This window comes from Myxine glutinosa, chromosome 3 (assembly GCF_964187855.1).
Source record: "Myxine glutinosa chromosome 3, kmMyxGlut1.1, whole genome shotgun sequence".
Classification (NCBI taxonomy): Eukaryota; Metazoa; Chordata; class Myxini; order Myxiniformes; family Myxinidae; genus Myxine; species Myxine glutinosa.
The window spans coordinates 218,515,138-218,535,347 of NC_136263.1; the positions used below are offsets into that span (position 1 = coordinate 218,515,138).

At 42.7% G+C, this 20,210-nt stretch overlaps 1 protein-coding gene across 3 annotated transcripts in view; it reads right to left on the reverse strand.

The window, feature by feature from the left end:
• Window positions 1-20,210, reverse strand: part of LOC137422863 (uncharacterized) — a 635,168-nt gene that overhangs the window by 570,077 nt on the left and 44,881 nt on the right. For all 3 annotated transcript variants that reach the window (XM_078774996.1, XM_078774997.1, XM_078774998.1), the window contains exon 7: window positions 2,843-2,934. In XM_078774996.1, the coding sequence (XP_078631122.1) occupies window positions 2,843-2,934 (92 nt within the window). The remainder of the gene's footprint in view (window positions 1-2,842; window positions 2,935-20,210) is intronic.

The following is a 20,210-nucleotide window of genomic DNA, read 5'->3' on the forward strand; positions in this document are numbered from 1 at the left end:
GATGAAATGGGTGGAAAGATAATGAGTGAATTTGTGGGATTGAGAGCAAAGGCTTATTCTTATAAATATATTGATGACAATATTGAAAAAGAGTGATAAAAAGTTAAAGGGGGTAAAGAAAAATGTATTCAAAGAAGCAATAAACTTTGAACATGATTACAATTGTTTAACCTTTAAGAAAGAAGAGTATAGAAAATGAATACAATAAGAAGTTATAAACATCAATTATATTCAGAGGAGGTAAATAAGAATGCATTGGGGGCTTTTGATGATAAGAGGTTTATTTTAGAAAATGGAATTGACAGCCTCCCATATGGAGATATAGATATTTAAAGGATAAGTGAGAGTTAAGAAATATATGAATTAAGATATATATAAGAGCTAAGATATACATACACGATTTGCATGCTTATGTTTGTTTATGTTTTTTTTTTGTTTATTTTTGTTTGTTTCAAGATATGCATATATGTTTATGTTTGAGGTTCATGTAAGAGCTAACATTAATCACAAAAAAACAAACTGACACATAAAACATATGACAAAGGGAGCGGGAGACAAGATGGAGAGAGAGAGGGAAGCACACAAGTACAACAGTAGAGAACAAGGTCATTGGGAGATCTGTGGGAGGGAGGAGGCATGGGAAGGGGGGGGTTGGGGAGGTACAAAACACATGGACATTGCTAGGACTTCCAGGAAAGAAGTTGGTATTTCAAAAAAGTGGATCTGGGGTGAATTAACGGGGGTAGAAAAGATCAAGGTTTGGATGGGGGAAGATAAGAGATGGTGGTGAACAGCTGTTTTAAAGACCTGGAGTTAGGAGTGGGATTGAAGAGAGTGAGGGGGTTTGTTCCAGAGGCGGGAGAAAAGAGGAATGAAAGAGTAAAGGTGAGCAGAGTCGATATATATAAGAGTTTAGATATACATAAGAATTAATAGGTTGGGGGGGGGGGGGCGGTTAACAGGCTACCACCACCTTTTTTACTGGTACATAAATGATAGAACCAATAAATAACCAAGCAAAAGAGTGGAGAAAATCACAGCCTTGGTATTTAAATGGGAAAACATAATGAATGTGGTGGATATCAAAAAAGACTTATTGAAGAAAAGCAAGACAAGTGTATATAAAGCATACAGACTGAGGGGTTTAAACAGATTTAATGGATTCCAAGAAATCAATGAAAAATAATCTACGACAATCTTAAGATGATTTGTGGTTCAGGAGGCTCTCAGAGCAGAACATTGAGAGAGGTTTATAATTTCATCTCTGTTCATCAACGATATTTAAACCAAGAACCAAGTTCCACCATATTGTTTGTTAATATACTCGATGGTGATGCATGTTATAAGAAAATTAAGTTATTCCCTAAAATAGAACAAATATTTGTTGGTTCACTGTATGAGTTTAGTCTGTCAATATCCCTCTGCTAATTATTAAAGGTATTAATGGGAGGTGTGAATATGTTAAGATTGGAGAGGGAAAGAATATGATGTACCAGCGACGTTCGGGGAGGGTGTTGGGGGAGGGGCAGTGGGGCAGGGGCTGTGGGGGAGGGGTTGTGGGAGAGGAGGAGGGGCTCTGGGGGAGTGTCCCTGAACCAACATTTTTGCCCGACTCACAACATCAATAGATAATGGTAAGCCTGCCTGCCATTTTGAAATTCTCAACATCAGAAACGATACCTCTATTTTCCTTTTTTGGGATTTCTCTGAGGCAGAATAATTAGCCCGTCCCCCGAACAGTGGGAGCCAGGGTTTTTGCAATCACTTCTGTGTGTGTATGGATGTGTGTGTCTGTCTATGTGACTGTCTGGGCCATGACTTTAACCATTTGAGCTTTTGTCATCAAATTTTCAAGAAAGCTTTATTATGTGATTATGTCAAAGACAAATTATTCATTTGGTCAAAAGGTCAAAGTCACATAAAATCGTCACTTTTCATGCAATTGGCACTGAAATTTTAAGAATCTGCATATCGACTCACTGAATTAGTTCACCAATGAAAATCCAGAAGCTGATTTTCTTCTTACATCAAAAGCTCAAAGGTCAAGGTTGCATGAAATCGTCATTTTTCATCCGATTGACTTGAAATTTGAACAGGGTTTGCATATCGGGTCACTGAGTTGGTTAATTAATAAAATACTAGAAGCCGATTGTTTTGAGGTAAAAAGGTCAAAGGTCAAAGCCACAAAATCATCAATTTCCATCTGATTGACTTGTAATTTGAGCAGGGTTTGCATATTGGGTCATTGAAGCCTATTGTTTTTGATGTCAAAAGAACATGGTCACATGGATGTAAGAAGAAAAAAGAACATGGTCACCTAAAATCGTCAAATTTTTGGTATTTTTGAAGCTGTTTTTGTCGTGTTTAGCATGCGGAAGAAGTCCAAATGCAAAGCAGGTACAGACGAGCTTTGCATTTTCAGATGCTTTCCAGTTCTGCTTTAGAATGAAACATGAAAATTTCAGCTATTTTTTCTACAATTTCATGGCTTTTATGGGATTGATTCCTCTTTGTTTCTGCAGTGCAGCTGTGCCAATAAATCATAATTTCCCTTTGACCATAGTTTAACACAAAAGTTGAAAAAAATACTGTTTCCCAAACTTGAAACAATGGGAGATGACAGTTATTATGTGCTGAGAGGCAATATGTATGGGAGTGGCAGTGGACATGGAAGAACGATGCAGAGTGAAGGGGTGTTGGGGAGGACAATGGTGGGGGAGCAAAATTGCAAGGGGAGGAGGGCGATGAAAGGCCTAGAGAGGCGAGACTGTGGGTGAATAATGGGCCGGGAATGGGGGGTTTAGACAAGGAGGGCGGGGGGTGGGAGGGATTAAGGGCGAACCTGAAACCATTTGGTGTGACGAACCGCTGCCAAAGCATTCAGACATTTCTGTTTGTCCAAAACATCCGCTGGTGAGTCCGTCATGGCCGCGTCTGGCCGAGGACAAGCATGGGCAGTCAGCAAGAAAGTGTGGGTCGGGGAAAGGGTTCCAGGGATGGGGCAAGAAAGGGTACATGTGCCAGGCGAAATGCCAGTTTCAGCAATGATGCAGAAATTTGTCGTTATGTTTCATTTTATTATTACTCAAAAAAACGAAAATATGACGGTAAACAATTTTGATTCGAATTACTACCTTTATCGTATTTTTTTTTCTTTCTTGTTCTCAATTTTGATTTTTTTTAAAGAAAAGTTTACCGTACATACAAATCATTGTAAACGTATTGGGAAATAACTGAGACTTCAGCGTGAAGCAAACATCTTCATAGCTTCGGCTTGAGAAGAGATGAATGAGTAAAATTAGCAAAAGTCTGCAATGAAATCCACTTTTTACCAATGCAGTTTTCATTCCCATTTTCTTTATCGCCAGGGCAATTTGGTATGCAATGATTGCATTCAATATAAGCCGATACCACAGAAAGTTCTGGGATCGATCCAACGAGGTAAAGGCTGCTCGTGCTGATTTGATGGTTTCGCCATGACACACCAGGCAAAGATGCTCTGGAATATTTGTGTAGTACCCCGATCGCCCCCGCCACGGACCAGTCAGTCCCCGAGCAAAAAAGACAATCGTCACCATCTGGGTAAAGAATCATGGACATCTTGGCTCGACAGACGAGGCTCACGATGAATAAAAATGTGACAAAAAGGAAGCTTGGAGGCTTTACCTCTTAGAAATAAAAGGAAATCCAACCAAAAGTATGACAAATTTCATCGTTCGAATTAATAATTCATCAAATCCATGAATTTGTAATAAATTTTCCAATTCCAATCAGTATGTTTCGAAAAAACACGCCAACATTTTGAGCATGTATTTTACAACTTCCTTCATCTGCTTTGAGAGACCACCTGTCTTTCCCAACCATTCATTATGGCAAAATAAATGGTTACTCAAAGCAGAACCTGTAAGTTCATCTTCAATTAAAAATGTTTTCAGTGAGTGGTAATGATCCAGCCAAACTACGCAGCTTGTTCTGGTTAATAGATGGGGTCGATTACATCCACGCATTGATTAGCCTGCTCTCGACAATAATGAGGAATCGACTTGGCCCATGTAAATGCTCCGCCAGTTGCCAGCCTGCATAGCAGCAACCTTTCAAAGTTTAAGATCAAATAAGGGTCAAAAAGAAAAAGGTCATTTGGTAATTCCGATTTACATTTTTTTTTTTCATTTCAAAATTGCATGATCTCCATTTGAAGGGGACGGGTTGCACAGATGCATTATTTTTTTTCTTCCTAATTTAATCACAGCTCGCTTGGAAATGGTTAAAACCTGGTCAACGTCAAAATTTTCAACCAAAAGACATTAATCGCAGTCCCTACCGAGTCACATTGGCGATGAAAAGGTTAAAGCTCGAGAAAAGAACGATCGGTGTGGCAGAACAAAGGAGAGATTCATGCCAACAGCGGAAAAATTACTTGCAAAAAAAAAGAAGAAGAAGAAGTTGCGATTCCTCCTTCAAATGCAAGTAATCTAGGTTTTATAACATGTAGCGAAATTTGGGATGCCTGTGGATTTCACTTGTGAAAAGTTCGGTATTCTCCAGAATCAAAAATGAAATGCAAGGTTTGATAATCAGAGCAAAGTTAAAGGAGCTGTTTTGACAAAGGCCAAGGATGCCATAGCTGGGAGGGGACAAGAAGACCCCTGACAGGTGTATCGACCACAGATTGCAAGACGTCACGTCTGGGTTTCTTCCCTCACCACCTGGTTGATCGATTACCCCCAGCTGACACATCAGGCAAGTATGTGGCATTTTCATGAAGGAAAAAAAACCGCGCAAACTCGCCAATAAACAACCCAAACCTCTTGCTTGGTCTTGGGCGAAGACCTGACTATGAGCAAAGGATGTAGAACCACCCTGAAGCCGAACAGCGACACCTTTTCTTTACCAGTGCAGTTCTTAAACCAGAGAGAGCAAAGGTTGAAATGAAAATAAGTCAGTTAGAAAGTGGTTACAAGTATATTTATGCATATTTAAAGCTACCGCCATGTAGCTGAAATTTTGCAAGTTTCTTGTGAAGACAAATGCTGATAAGAATACACAAATCCTGCTAGTACACTGCGTTCATTCAAACTCCCTCTTTCTTAACTACAATTGTGAGCCGTGAGTAGTATGAGAATGAGTGTTCAGGGTCAAATTGAAACATAGGGGCAATACCCCTGGCGCTCACCTGGTAGAATAAACAGTATACTCAACTGACTAAAGGTATTTTAAACCAATTTCAATGGTTGCTCGAAGACAGAGCAGCATGTGGAATCATACGAACATAATCATAAGACTTTAAACAAACAAAAAAATACCTATTCTGGGGGGCAGCCACCCTTCCCCCCCCCCCCCCCCCCCCCTCCCACAGTTCCCCCAGACTCCAATTTTTCTAATGCCTTCAACAAACATTGGTACATCACGGGCGATGAAGGTCTTGGTGAAGTTTCATCGAAATTGCGTGTGTAGTTTCGGAGAAGAAAGCAAATACCTGTCAAACCTGGACCCACTTTGACCCCCCGCAGACTGCCTTAGACTTTGATTTTCTTAGTGCCGTGAACAAACTTCGGTACATCATGGAGGATGAAGGTTGTGGTCAAGTTTCATCGAGATAGTGTTTGTAGTTTCAGAGGAAAAAGCAAATTCCTATTTTGGGGGGTCAAACCTGGATCAACTTTTACCCCGGTAAACCCCCTTCGTCCCCTATTTTTTCTTCATGCCGTGAACAAACTTTAGTCACAACACAACATATTTCATTTGTGCCAAGTTTGATCACAATCCCTTCAGCGGTTTCAGAGAAGAAGTTGCAAGTGTTGACGGACGGACGGATGGATAGACGGACTGACGACGTGCCATCGCATAAGCTCCCCTGAACTTTGTTCCAGATGAGTAAAAGATTGGTGAAAATATTAATATCAAAATAATTAATAAAAATAAAAATTATCAAAGTTCTCAAACTTTGAAAAATGCCAAAATAAATAAATAATTAAATAAGATTATCAAAAGTAAATTGGACAACTTCTTAATCATCCCTCCCCAAAAGAAGCCTACCCACACACCACCTTGCCACTCCTCCACACCACATGTAAATTCGAGTTGTTAATGGCTCAGTCGACGAAGTCAAGTTGTCCGTCCGTCCGTCCATCCGTGATCGGTTTCTGTTACCGCGATAACTTAAGAACGGCTGAAGGGATCTTCGTCAAACTTGGTGCAGGTATGTATAATGAGGTAAAGATGAACTGATTAGATTTTGGGATCATGAGGTCAAAGGCCAAAGGTCAGAGGTCATGGTAGGCAAAAATCCTGTTGCAGCGATAACTTGTGAACCAGTGATGGGATTCTGACCAAATTTGGTACAGTTATGTAGAATGATGTAAGGACGAACTGATTAGATTTCGGGGTCAAGAGGTCAAAGGTCAAAGTCTGTAATATGTCTATAACTTTAGAACGGCTGAAGTTATCCAATTCAAACTTGGTACACATGTATAATTATGTAAAGATTAACTGATTAGATTTTGGGGGCAAAGTTCAAAGGTCAAAGTCCTAATAGGTCTATAACTTGAGAACAGCTGAAGTAATCAAATTCAAACTTGGTACAGGTATGTATAATGATGTAAAGATTAACTGATTATAATGTAGGGCCAAGTGGTCAAAGGTCAAATGTCAAAGTCCTTTATAGGTCGATAACTTGAGAACGGCTGAAGTGATCTAATTCAAAATTGGTACAGGTATTATGATGATGTAAAGTTTAACTGATTAGAATTTGGAGTCAAGAGGTCAAAGGTCAAATTCTGTAATAGGTCTATAACTTGAGAACGGCTGAAGTGGTCCAATTCAAACTTGGTACAGATATGTATAATGATGTAAACATGAACTGATTACATTTTGGGGTCAAGATGTCAAAGGTCAGAAATCATGTCAGGTAAAAATGTGATAACTTGAAAACAGCTGAATGGATTTAAAGCAAACATAGTGCAAGTATTATAATGATGTAATAATGTGGGCGGACGCATATCAGTCGACGTCGTGACGTCGAAGACTGTCGTTCTAGTTGTATACAAAATACTCGAAATACCTGTGCTACGCATGGGAGTGGGGCCTGAGTGTCATAAAAACATTTACACAAATAAATTCCACATTCTTGTGACACCTTCAGTCAAACGTAAGGCATAGACAGAGGATTTATGAAGGACTTGGGCAAAAAAACTTACTGCAGCTGACCCCAGCAGAATTGAGGTGGGAAAGTGTTAAAACTTATGGAAAAGTGTTGAAGCTTATTGATTATCCCACCCCACTTCCAAATCAATATGATACCGTGTTAATTAGTAGTAGGGATTAAGGATAATTTCCCCTGTTCATAATACCCCCTGTGGCCATTCCTAACATTTATAGCATCAGCCGGGCAAGTGTGACATCTCCCAGCCAAGTTATTCACGCTTCAATGGACACGAAAAGGCAAAGACCTGCCTAGGAGAGGCGAGCTACAATGGATCGATGGGCGGCGGACAGGACCGGCAGGCCCCCCCCCCCCCCCCTCCAATCCCGGAGTGAGGCACCCCAATGACATGGGCAGGGCGAGCATGAAGCAAGGGTTAGAGAAATAAGGTTTGAGAGGCCCTGAGAGGATTTTGGTGGTGTGCCCGTGTTGAGGCTTGTGCTGCTGTCCAAGGGTGTGCTGGAGGACGTATATCCTCTCCCCAAGATGAGGATTGTTATTCCGATTATTCTGCAAAAAGGGGTTGTGGAACCTTGAGATTGGGGAGAAAGAGGGCCGTCTACATCACTCGCCTCAATCCCGGACGGCTGCGACGTCCTCAACGTGCGGTTTTGGTTCGCCATTATCGTTCCGGGCTTCCCGCCTGTGTGGCTTAGGCCTTCTGTGGCTGCTGACATTTGGGCCAGATGAGTGCCGGAGCATGTCTTTTATTTTCTTACCTCTCCCTGTGTGTGTTTTTGTGTCTGTCTGAGAAGATCCTCACCATAACATTTTTACCTCAGCACTTCTTTTATTTATTTTCATTCAGCACCTTGTTTTGTTGTAAATAATTCCTGTTACATTTTTGTTGTATTGTTATTGGTGGGTTTGGAATAAGCCCATGTGTTCGTGAGAATAAACGCTTCGTGGTTCTTCGGTACGGCGCACATCAGAACCGCCATAATTGGATCGCCTCGAGGGTTAAAGCTTGTTCGGCTCATCCGTCCACGGCTTGGTGGTAACTAGCTGTGGACAGGACAATCTATATAATAATAGCGTAAGGACTCGACTTTGTTATCCCTTTTACGCCGCACCCAGTGACCCGATGCCCACGGCACTAATGGATTTACGATCTACGAACCACGCCCTTTGTTTATCACGTACAGCCATACTCGAAAAATCTGAATTAGCCGACATTGGGGCCCAAAAGCATCTGAATAACTGCCGATACGACGCCATCTTACGACGCCATCGTATTGGCGTCTGCTGGGCGAAGGCGAAGCAAGCCGTCCGCTGATTGGACAGGCGAAGGCGAAAGCAAGCCGTCCACTGAGTGGACAATCCAGAGCATGCATTTGTGCCGGTGTCGGCGATCGTTGTTCATATACGCACTCTTCATTCTCATCTTTCTTCCTAACTCTTACTCGGACAAGCAAATCCCCTATGCCATCCATAATGGTACACTCTATCCATACACCACATCCTCCCTTCCGTGGATGTTCCACGGGTTTCGGCTAGTACATTAAATAAAATTGTCTAAAAACAAAATAATATTTTTATCAAATAACTTTTTATCAATGAATTGCTTTGGAAAAACAGTGTTTTCCCTACTACCTATGCTGATATAGACCTCAAAATCGATGTACTAGACTTGAACCTCAACTCCAAAGGTAAAGATGTTTTTATTTTTATTTTATTTTTCACAGAGCCTGATTTGTGTATACTGCATAGTAATCGCATGTTAATGAATGGAATTCATTAATACTGTCAAGTCCGTAGCCAATGAACACCAGCCTTGGACGGATAGCCGGCCGGTCTTTAATTTCCGAGGCAAACGGCTGAATAATGGCGGTTGTTTTTATGGCATGCTCATGACAGAAGGCGGTGAGGTACTTACGTGAACGAAGCACACGTGTTCATTCTCGACCCACAAACAAAGAAACACACACGACAAATAAAAATGCAACACAATAATATAATGAAAATAAATGCAATACGAAAGTGGTGAAATAAAGGGTGAAATAAAACCAAGATTCTACTTGAGACGTCTCCCTTCAGACACAAATACACAACAGGGGAATGATAAAATAAAATAAATAGTTTTATTGAGTCAGCCGGTACTCAGCTCTGGTCCAAAATGTGTTGAAGGGCTTGTTGGTCGGTGCCACCAGTGTAGCCACTCGCACGGGAAGCGCTCCGACAATGGCGCCGAAACCACCCAGGCGTGAGAAAACAGTTAAACAGCCCTTCCTCACTTCCACCGCCAAACGCAACGTGGCTCCAGCTCCCCCGAAAAGCACCACAGTCCAACAACACCCCCTCCTCCAACGTTGCAAAGGTTCCACAAAAGCTACGGAAAGCCTCCTCACAAGCGCACCCGAGACAAAAGCGACCGCCAGAGCCAAAAGCCAGAGCGAGAGAGAGAGAGAGACTCTTCTTCCTCCTGCTCGATAAAAGTTATCCAACCCGCTCTCTCAGTTTTCCTCTCAGAAGCGCGCACAGAGCAAAAACTAGCTCCTTCCCCATACATGAACCAACCGAGAGACAAAAGACCCAGGGAGAGAGGCTCTTCTTCCACCTGCCCAAACCTTCTTGCTCTGACGTCACACTCTGTCCAATGCCCGAGCTCCGTCAAATCAACCCATGTCTCCACGACTAATGACGAAGCTCGGGGGGTGGCACGCCGGTTACGAACCTTTGGAGGAAGGGCTTAGTTGTCGATCGAGAATGTTCGGGCTTTTGTCGGCAATTATGCCGGTTATGGTTGGTTAATGGATGGTTTTTATTGTTGTTGTTGTACGAGAGTTTTTATTGCCGGCCTTGTTGTGGTTTGTAAAAACGTGGGGGAAAAGCAACGGGGGGGGGGGGGGGCAATCACATACTGGGGACACTAATCTTAACCCCTATCTACTTAACAGAGCTTCACCCCCCCCCCCCCCCCCCCACCCCCATGTGAAGACACATAAACAATATTAAGCTCCAGTTCCCCTGCTTAAATACATCGATATATCTCCTACGCTTCCACGGTCCATGCTATCCCTATACGATCCTACCTGTACTATGGTATTTCATCATCTACCCCCACAAACATAACAATACTTTATTATTTTCTTCCACATGAAAATGTTTCAGAAATACAAGCTGAAAACACTTTTTGCCAAAACAAGAGATGACATCATTGATTTGTTTGAGAACCCTTAAAATGATGAAAACGTTGGAGACCTACAAAATTCAGGCAAATCATGAAAAGAGTTCTGCCTTGATGGCTCTAAATATGAGACCTTCCTTTGGATACTCGGGAAAGGGGTTCTGCCTTGTTGATTTTAATGGTGAGACCTACCTTGGAGACCAACAAAATTCAGGAAAATCAGGAAAAGAGTTTTGGCCTGGAGACTCGAAAAATGGGTTATATTTAGGAGACTCTGCTTGAGGGTTCTACCTTGGAGACCTTTGAAATTCGAATCCTATCGATGTCGTTCTTCACTGCAGTTAATTAAAAATACTTTTGTTGATACGAAATACGATTATTTCGAAATACGAAATTTAATCGAAATACGAAATAAGATAATACGAAACTTCACTGATTAAAAATAATTAAATGATATATTATTCAATTCAATATTAGATAAGTAATGTATTAATTTCATCTTTTCCAGGAATATCAAGAAAGTGCAGGGAAGAACTGGGAATTGTTGAGACATATTTATGATAAGCTTGTTCCTGGACCACAGAAAGTATGCCCTGGTCTATGCAATTCCACTGGTAACCCAATTGTTATAAATTTACTCTCTGATAAAAGCTTTTGTATAGCTCCCCTAATTTTATGGTTATCACGTTTCGAGACAATTAATTGTCTTTGGTTCCACACACTGAACATATCCCCCTTTGTATAACTCTGTTGTTTATACTTACAAGATATTTTTATTATTAGTTTCCTTCTTACACTTGAGACAATAAACCAATGTCATTGTATTTATTTATTGGAAAAGCCAGGATTTAACCACATTCCGCACACCGTTCAGGCGCTGGTGCTTCGAGAGATTGCCTTTTGGGTTATGTGTCAGCCAGGATCTGTTCCAGCAAGCCATGGACCGCATACTCGAGTAAGCACCAGGTTGTATTGGTATCTCTGATGATGTGGCGGTATCAGGAAGAACCAAAGAGGAACATGATCACAATCTTCTGAACCTGATGAAAGTAGCACGAAGAGAGGGTCTGGTTTTCAACTCTTTGAAATGAATCGTCAAGACCGACCATATCAACTTCTTCGGCTCGATCCACAGAAAACAAGGAATCTCACCTGATCCTGGGAAGATCTGCAACATCTGGAAGATGCCGTCACCGCAGGATAAGCAAGACTTGAGCCGATCCATTGGACTGATGAACATCTGTCACCACATATTCCCCACTTTGCGGATAAGGTGGCACCCCTCCGAGATTTAATGAAGAATGGTGTGCCATTCCTGTGGCAGAAAGACCATCAGTTTGCATTTGTGCAACTGAAACGGAGTGTTGACACAGACGCCTGTCTAACATACTATCATCATGACAAGGAGACAGTTCTGGAAGTGGACGCGTCACAGAAGGGACTGGGTGCATGCCTTTTGCAGGATGACAAGCCTGTTGCTTTCGCGTCACGAACTTTGACACCCACTCAGTCTGCATATTCAAACATTGAACGAGAAACTCTGGTCCTTGTTGCTAGCATACAGAAGTTCCATACTTACCTGTTACATCCCTTTTGGGATCATGATCATCACCAAGCCGCTTACAAGCGCCCCTCCACGGCTCCAGCACCTTCTTGTGAAAATCCAAGGCTACGATTTTGATATGGAGTATAAGGCCGGCCATGAGGTGATGCTATCAGACACACTGCCAAGGCTACCAAACACAGAGAACAATCAGGAACTGCAGTTGGACACACCTGTAGATGGTATTGAACTTGATGATGTTGATGATCATCATCACTTTGACCTGATTTTTTTTTTTTTTTTTTTATACTGAATCGAGGATCGTGAAAGAGATAACATTTACTTCACAAACAAATCAACCAGACAAACAAAATATATAAAAAGAGGGAGCGGAAGACAAGATGGGGAGAGAAGGGGAAGCACACAAACACAACATTTGAGAGCAGGGAGTTGTGTGGGAGGGGGAGGGCTTGAGGGGATGAGGCGTCGGAAGGGGGGGGGGGGGGTGGGGTGGGAGAAGTATAAAACACACGGACACCAAGGACTTCCAGGACAGAAGTTGGTATTTCAAAATAGTGGAATTGGGGTGAAATTAGCGGGGGTAGAAAAGATCAAGGTTTTGGATGGGGGAAGATAGAGATGGTGGTAAACAGCTGTTTTAAAGACCTGGAGGGTGGAGTGGAATTGAAGAGAGTGAGGGAGTTTGTTCCAGAGGTGGGGGAAAAGAGGAATGAAGGAGTGAAGGTGAGCAGAGAGTCTTGTTTTTGGCAGTTTAACCATAAGAGGGTTGCAGGCAGATCTTGTGCGACCTGTAGGAATATTTGCAGGACAGAGCCCAGAGAGAGCTGGGGGGGAAAGGCCAGAGAGGAGTCGGTAGAAGACGGAAAGACCACCAACCTGCCTGCGGTGAGTGAGTGAAAGGCCCTTGGAGTTAGCTTCATCGAGGGAGATTCCAATGACTCTGAATGCTTTGGTTTCAACAGCCTGAAGACGAGCTAGGTGTGAGGCAGGAGCACCAGCCCAGAGGGGAGAGCAGTATTCCATTGAGCTGCGGATAAAAGCCTTGTATGTGGTGAGGAGCTCAGGTGTGCCAAGGAAGGACTTCGCACGACGGAGGATGCCCAATCGGCGACTGGCTTTGGAGGCCAGATTTGAAATGTGGTTTTCCCAGGAAAGATCATGGCAGATAGTGAGACCCAAAAGCTTGAGCGACAGAACTTCTTGGAGAGGATTATTCAGAAAGTGGATGGGAGCGTTGTCCAGTCGGTCTTTTCGGAGAGACATCGTAAGAGGTTAGATTTGTCAGGATTGAAAGACATGTTCCACTTGTTTGCCCAGTCTGTGATTTTGTCCAGGTCTGCAGAGAGTGAGGAGGCTGCAGCCTGCCGATCTGAGGGATGAAGAATGGAGCGACAGAGAGTAGAGTCATCAGCAAAGAGATAGAGAGGATTTTCAAGAGAGTCAGAGAGATCATTGATGAAGACCAGAAAAAGCACAGGGCCCAGAACACTGCCTTGGGGAACTCCAGCCTGAACAGGAAGAGGAGATGAGAGAAACCCATTCAGGGCCACACGTTGACTACGACCAGAGAGGAAGTCCACCAGCCATGCGTGGAGATTTCCATGGATACCAAAAGAGGAGAGTTTGGTGAGCAGAGCGGGGTGCCAGACCGTATCGAAGGCACGTGATATGTCAAGGGAGACAGCCCTAATTTCCTGTTTGGCATTGAGGACCTCCATTCATTGTTGAGAAAGCAGAAGCAGCATGTCCAGAGTAGAGTGACCAGGTCTGAAACCAAATTGATGATCAGAGATCAAGCCATTGGAGAAGAGGAAAGATTTCATATCTGAAGCAATGATGGATTCCATGACTTTGCTGATAATTGGGAGAAGGCTGATTGGTCTGTAGTTGCTGGGATCTGTTTTTGCACCTTTTTTGTGCAAAGCGGTGATGTTGGCAGATTTCCAAGAAGGTGGCAGATGACCTTGAGCAAAAGAGAGGGTGAAGAGAACAGAGAGAGGGAGTGAAAGAGCGGAAGAACAGGATTTAGCACCCGTGGGCTGATGCTGTCAGGTCCAGTTGCAGAATCAGAGTCGAGGGTTGACAGAAACTTTTCCACCTTGTCAGGAGGAAAGGACAAAGAGTCCAGGAGCAGCTGGGTACGACTGGGTATGGTGGGTACAGAGAGGGATGGGTTTGGGACACAAGATTTAGAGGCAAACACAGAGTTGAGGCATTCAGCTTTTTCACATGCGGAGTCAGCCATGTGGCCGTTTGAAGTGAAGGAGGGGATGGAGGGGGAACAAACACCAGAAACAGATTTGACCAGACACCACCAGGATTTGGAAGAGGGAGACAGATAAGAGAGTTCGGTCCTGAGAACGGAGAGATATTGTTTCCTGGCTCTCCTGAGGGTGGACACACACTTGTTTTGGGCTTTGTGAAAGGAAAAGAGATTTCCTTCCGTTGGATTAGCTTTCCAGGATTAGCGTTGGATTAGCTTTCTGATCGATTTCAGCTCGAGGAAACAGGAACAACTCAGTGTGGAAAGACTGATAGAACCTTTCGAGCATTGCAGCAGGTTGTTTGAGGTGAGGGAGGGGATGGAAGGGGAACAAACACCAGAAACAGATTTGACAAGACGCCACCAGGATTTGGAAGAGGGAGACAGATAAGAGAGTTCGGTCCTGAGAACGGAGAGATATTGTTTCCTGGCTCTCCTGAGGGTGGACACACACTTGTTTCGGGCTTTGTGAAAGGAAAAGGGATTTCCTTCCGTTGGATTAGCTTTCCAGGATTAGCTTTCCAGGATTGGCGTTGGATTCGCTTTCTGATCGATTTCAGCTCGAGGAAACAGGAACAACTCAGTGTGGAAAGACTGATAGAACCTTTCGAGCATTGCAGCAGGTTGTTTGAGGTGAGGGAGGGGATGGAGGGGGAACAAACGCCAGAAACAGATTTGACCAGACGCCACCAGGATTTGGAAGAGGGAGACAGATAAGAGAGTTCGGTCCTGAGAAAGGAGAGATATTGTTTCCTGGCTATCCTGAGGGTGGACACACACTTGTTTCGGGCTTTGTGAAAGGAAAAGAGATTTCCTTCCGTTGGATTAGCTTTATAGGATTAGCTTTCCAGGATTAGCGTTGGATTAGCTTTCTGATCGATTTCAGCTCGAGGAAACAGGAACAACTCAGTGTGGAAAGACTGATAGAACCTTTCGAGCATTGCAGCAGGTTGTTCATCGAGGTTGGCCTACGTCCATACTGGCCATACCGTGATGAAATTGGTATGTGTGCCGGGGTTATATTCAAAGGTCGACAGGTACTAATTCCAGAGCAGCTACGTAACGATATCCTCGACCAGCTCCATGAGGCGCACACGGGGATCGAAAAGACAAAACGTCTAGCAAGCGAATGTGTTTACTGGCCAAGCATATACCTGGACATTGAGAGAGTTGTCAGAACATGTAAAGCATGTCAAGATAACCAACCAGAACAAAGGCGTGAGTCACAAAGGGTACCAAGGACAAAGGTGGCCTGTGATATGTGTGAGCTACACGGGCAGACATACCTATTAGTGACGGATTGTTACACCAAGTACCCAGTTGTGAAGAGAATGGAATGCACGACGAGCAGTGCAGTAGCCAAGGTCACATCTGAGTGCTTCAGTATGTTCGGCCCACCTCTGGAGATCATATCAGACAATGGACCTCAATATGTGGGTAAGCCAAACGACGATATGTGTACCAAATCGATTGTAAAACACACGACAACATCACCGAGGTATCCACGCGGTAATCGATTGGTTGAGAGACAAGTTCAAACAGTGAAAAACATGATCAAAAAGTGTATTAGATCAGGGAATGACATAGATATTGCACTGCAACACCTGAGGTGCACAATCTTAAGTTGAATAAACAACTTGATTCAAGCAGTGTCTTGAACTTACTACAAAGTGAATCATTCCGTTTGAAGAAACATTGCAGTTTCCAATCAGCGGCCATGTTGTGGACCCTGATGTAGATCGATAATAATTGAATCGTCAATTTTATGGTACTTCGGATGGTGGTTCAACGTAGAGGGTTGAAAGTTTGATTTTTAGTAAATCTAGACGTACGACAAAAGATATGTTTGTCCGTGTGTGTTTGTGTGTGTTTGTGTCGCCATTTCTCTCAGGAATGGGTGAACAGATCTTATCTTCGTCAAATTTTCAGAGGTTCGCACCCTTGGTATTCTGGAAGCAGGAATACCACAGCAAGATGTTCCAAGACATTTTAAATGCCACAGGAACACCATTGAATCATTAAAGTATTTACCATTATTATCTTGTTTTGAGAGATCCAAGTTAGGATGTTCTTCAAGATAACTTCAAGCCAAAGCCTCCTAAAAAATACACGCCATTCGATATTTCTACTGACAATAAAGCAGATGTAATGTTGTAGCTAATGCAGTATTGATTTACACCCCCATTTACATTCACCTGAGGCCCAGGAAAAATACATGTATAACCCATGTAAATCCCATGTCCAGCCAGAACAAATCTTATTGGTTTCCTGTTATTAAAAAAATTATGGTTACAAGAAAATCTCAAAATCCAGATGAACACGTTTGATATTTATGGGGTGAATGTGGTGTTTCAAGGTTTATGAGGACTATTGATGAAGAATAATAGGGAGATGGAGGTTAGAGAGGATATATAAAGAGAGGGAGGAAAAGGAGAAAAGAGAGAGGGATGAGAGGGTGAGAAGGGAAAGGGAGGAGAGGTAGGAGAGTGAGATATGATTAATAATTATAAACATAGGGGCAATACCCCTGGCGTTCACCTGGTAGAATAAACAGTATACTACACTGACTGACTAAAGGTATTTTAAACCAATTTCAATGCTTTCTAGAAGACAGGGCAGCATGTAGAATCATACTAACATAATCATAAGATTTTAAACAAACAAACAAAAAAATACCTATTTTGGGAGGCAACCCCTACCTCCCCACCCTCTGTATACCTCCTCAGACCCTAATTTTTCTAATGCCTTGAACAAACATTGGTACATCACGGATGATGAAGGTTGTCGTGAAGTTTCATTGAAATTGGGTATGTAGTTTTAGAGAAAAGAGCAAATACTTAATTTGGGGGACAAAACCCCCCATGAACCCACTCAGGGACAGATTTTTGTAATGCCGTGAACAAACTTTGGTACATCACGGGTGATGAAGGTTGTGGTCAAGTTTAATTAAAATCGTGTGTGTGGTTTCAGAGGAGAAAGCAAATATCTATATTGGGGGGTCAAACTTAGATCCACTTTGATGCCCACATAGACCCCTTTAAACTTCGATTTTCTTAGTGCCGTGAACAAACTTTGGTACATCACGGGTGATGAGGGTTGTGGTCAAGTTTCATCGAAATATTGTGTGTAGTTTCAGATAAAAAAGCAAATTCCTATTTGGGGGGTCAAACCTGGATGCACTTTGACCCCCGGTAGATCCCCTTACACCCCGATTTTTTTAAATACCGTGAACAAACTTTAGTCACAACACAACAAATATAATTTGTGCCAAATTTGGTCACAATCCCATCAGCGGTTTCAGAGAAGAAGTTTCAAAAGTTTATGGATGGACTGACGGACGGATGGACGGATATACAGGGTGCTTCATATATATAAATAAAAGTCAGTCGGTGTGAGTCATTGCGAGTGTGAGTCTCCTCCACAACTCCAAAACCAAGAAACCTAACGGCCCAAAATACTGCATGCATACGAAGGGAACTCCAACGGATTGCATGATTGAAAAATGGGTGTTTGGGTAAATTTAAACACTCCTTTTGAAGACAATTAAAGGGGTGCTCATCATGAAAAAAAGGTTTACTTCACCTCGCAGGAGTCTGAAGCCACCATTTTAATTCTGGCTTACTCAAAAAGCCTTGTCGATTTTCCACGATGACCTCTCATGGACTAATTAAAGTATACAATCAAAATCCGATATCAGATTTGAGGATCAGATCTCACAGACTAAACAAGTATTAAAATCTGGAGTGCAATCTGAAAATTTAAAGAAATTAGCAATTCTTATAACTAAGCGTATTTACTTTAAGCAAGGCTTCATCCCTCCTTCTCCATACATTTTGCAAGTTTTTGTTTTTGTGTTGATGAAGGTGCTGGTGTGTATCCCATTACCAACCAGCTTGTTATCGCTTGGCCACGTCAGCCGTTCCTTATCAACCGTTTTGTTGCAGTGCTTGCTTGAGTGTTTAAGCCACTTGGGCGAGTGTTCTCCAAGCTGCTTGGTAGTAATGGAACACACCCATGTTTCACCATTTTCTTACCTCTCCATTTGCTATATTTGTCATTTTGTTCTGAAAACGTTTGCGACTTTGTTGGAAAAATGAAAGAAAAAAAAAACCAAGTCGTTGCTCAACTTTATTGCTCAATTTCGAGTGGAACTGCATTTCTCGATGTTTGTCATTTGCAAGCCATGGCGATACAGTTGATGGCGGTGTAATTTACGTTTCTTTAAATCACAAATTGACATTCAATACGATGTCAAGGTGATAAAGTAAACAGTATTCTCCATATTTACACAAGAAAAAAAAAAATCTAAATGTGAGTTCCGTTGTCTTAGTTAAATCTGACAAAAGCTTAAAATGTAAGTATCCTTAAGAGTAAAAGTAATTACTGCCTCTGAGAGTTCCAGTTCCATGATAGCGAGTACACAGGGTGACAGTCACAGTACAAGGCTCATCCCTCAAGGCAAGCCCATGTTATAATCATTTTTTAAATGGTACGTGCTGTTTGAACCCTGACTTTTTGAATGCACATCATTTCGATCAATCCTGTGCTAATGGTTTTATGGGACGTCCGGTTTTACATCCACCTGAGGGAAAGCAAACTGATGAAAAGGCCTGCCTGACTATGGAGAAGCTAACTTCTCTTTCTCTTTCTTTTTCTCTTTCTCTTTCTCTTTCTCTCTCTCTCTCTCTAGAATACATCATGCATACAATGGTGTCCTCTTTTTGTTTTACTGAACAATGTGTTTGGTCAAGTTAATGTTCCTTTTTCTCTCTGGTTGTTTATTTTTGGACTTGGAGTCACTTCAGACAAGGAAAAATTGTTAATGTTTTAAAATTATTTATTGTCAGAGGCTAAACTGGCCATCTACAGACTTGGCATTTAATATGGAATTTTTTTTTTTTTCTTGACTTGGGTTTACTTTCTGAACTCTATATCAATCTGGTGAGTTTCTTTAACACTTCGGTGATTTCTTTCTCAAAAGAACCATGTCACTGATTGTCTTTCGCAGCAAGAACTCAATAACAGGATAATATCACAGGTGGCGTGACAAAATGTAAGGACAGGTACATTTGACAATTGGCTTCACAATCAGGTATATAAGGGTTGTTGGTTCTGTATTAGTGGAAAACAACTGCTGCACGTCTACAAAGTTATTGCCGCTTCCTCTGGAGATGGTCCGTCAACTTGACAATGCTGTTTGTCATGGAGTTGTGGCTTTACGAAATTCCGGCATGAAACAGCGTGCTATTGCTTGGCAGTATGGCATCACTCAATGTCAGGTGTCAAAGATCCTGAAACGAAATGCTCAGAGGGGTGTCCCTACTCCAATACCGAGGCCAGGACGTCCCCGCAGAATCACAAGGAGAGATGATCGCCAGCTGCACAGGTTAGTCCGCAATGGCCGTACCAAGTCAGCTAATCGGCTTAGGGCTGAGTGGCAGCAACTGACAAATGTGCCTGTATCCAGAAGGCTAGGCAACCAACGACTGGTTCAAGCAGGCTATCGTTCCAGGCGTCCCCTGAGAAAGCCACGCCTGACCAGACCACACAGCCAGCGCCGATTGCAATGGGCCAGAGAGCACCGTCAATGGCAGCCAGGACACTGGAATCACGTGACCTTCAGTGACGAGTCTAGATTTCTGGTCTATCGTCAAGATGGCCACGTCCGAGTATGCAGACAAGTGCATGAAGCCTACAACAAAGATTGTATAGTGCCAAGAGTCCAAGCTGGAGGTGGTGGGGTGACCGTTTGGGCTGCTTTTCATGCAGGGGGCAAAACTGACCTGGTTGTTCTGAATGGAAACCTGAACCAGTTCAAGTACAGGGCCATTCTGGAAGAAACATTGCTTCCATTTGCTCGTGCAGCCTTTCGAGGAAACTTTGTCTTCCAAGATGACAATGCACGGCCTCATCGTGCTCGCATGATCCAACACTTTCTTGTTGACCGTGGTGTCGAGCATATGGAGTGGCCTGCCATGTCCCCGGATATGAATCCGATAGAGAACTTGTGGGCAGAATTAACGCGTCAAATCGACAACTTGGTCCAGCAGCCCAC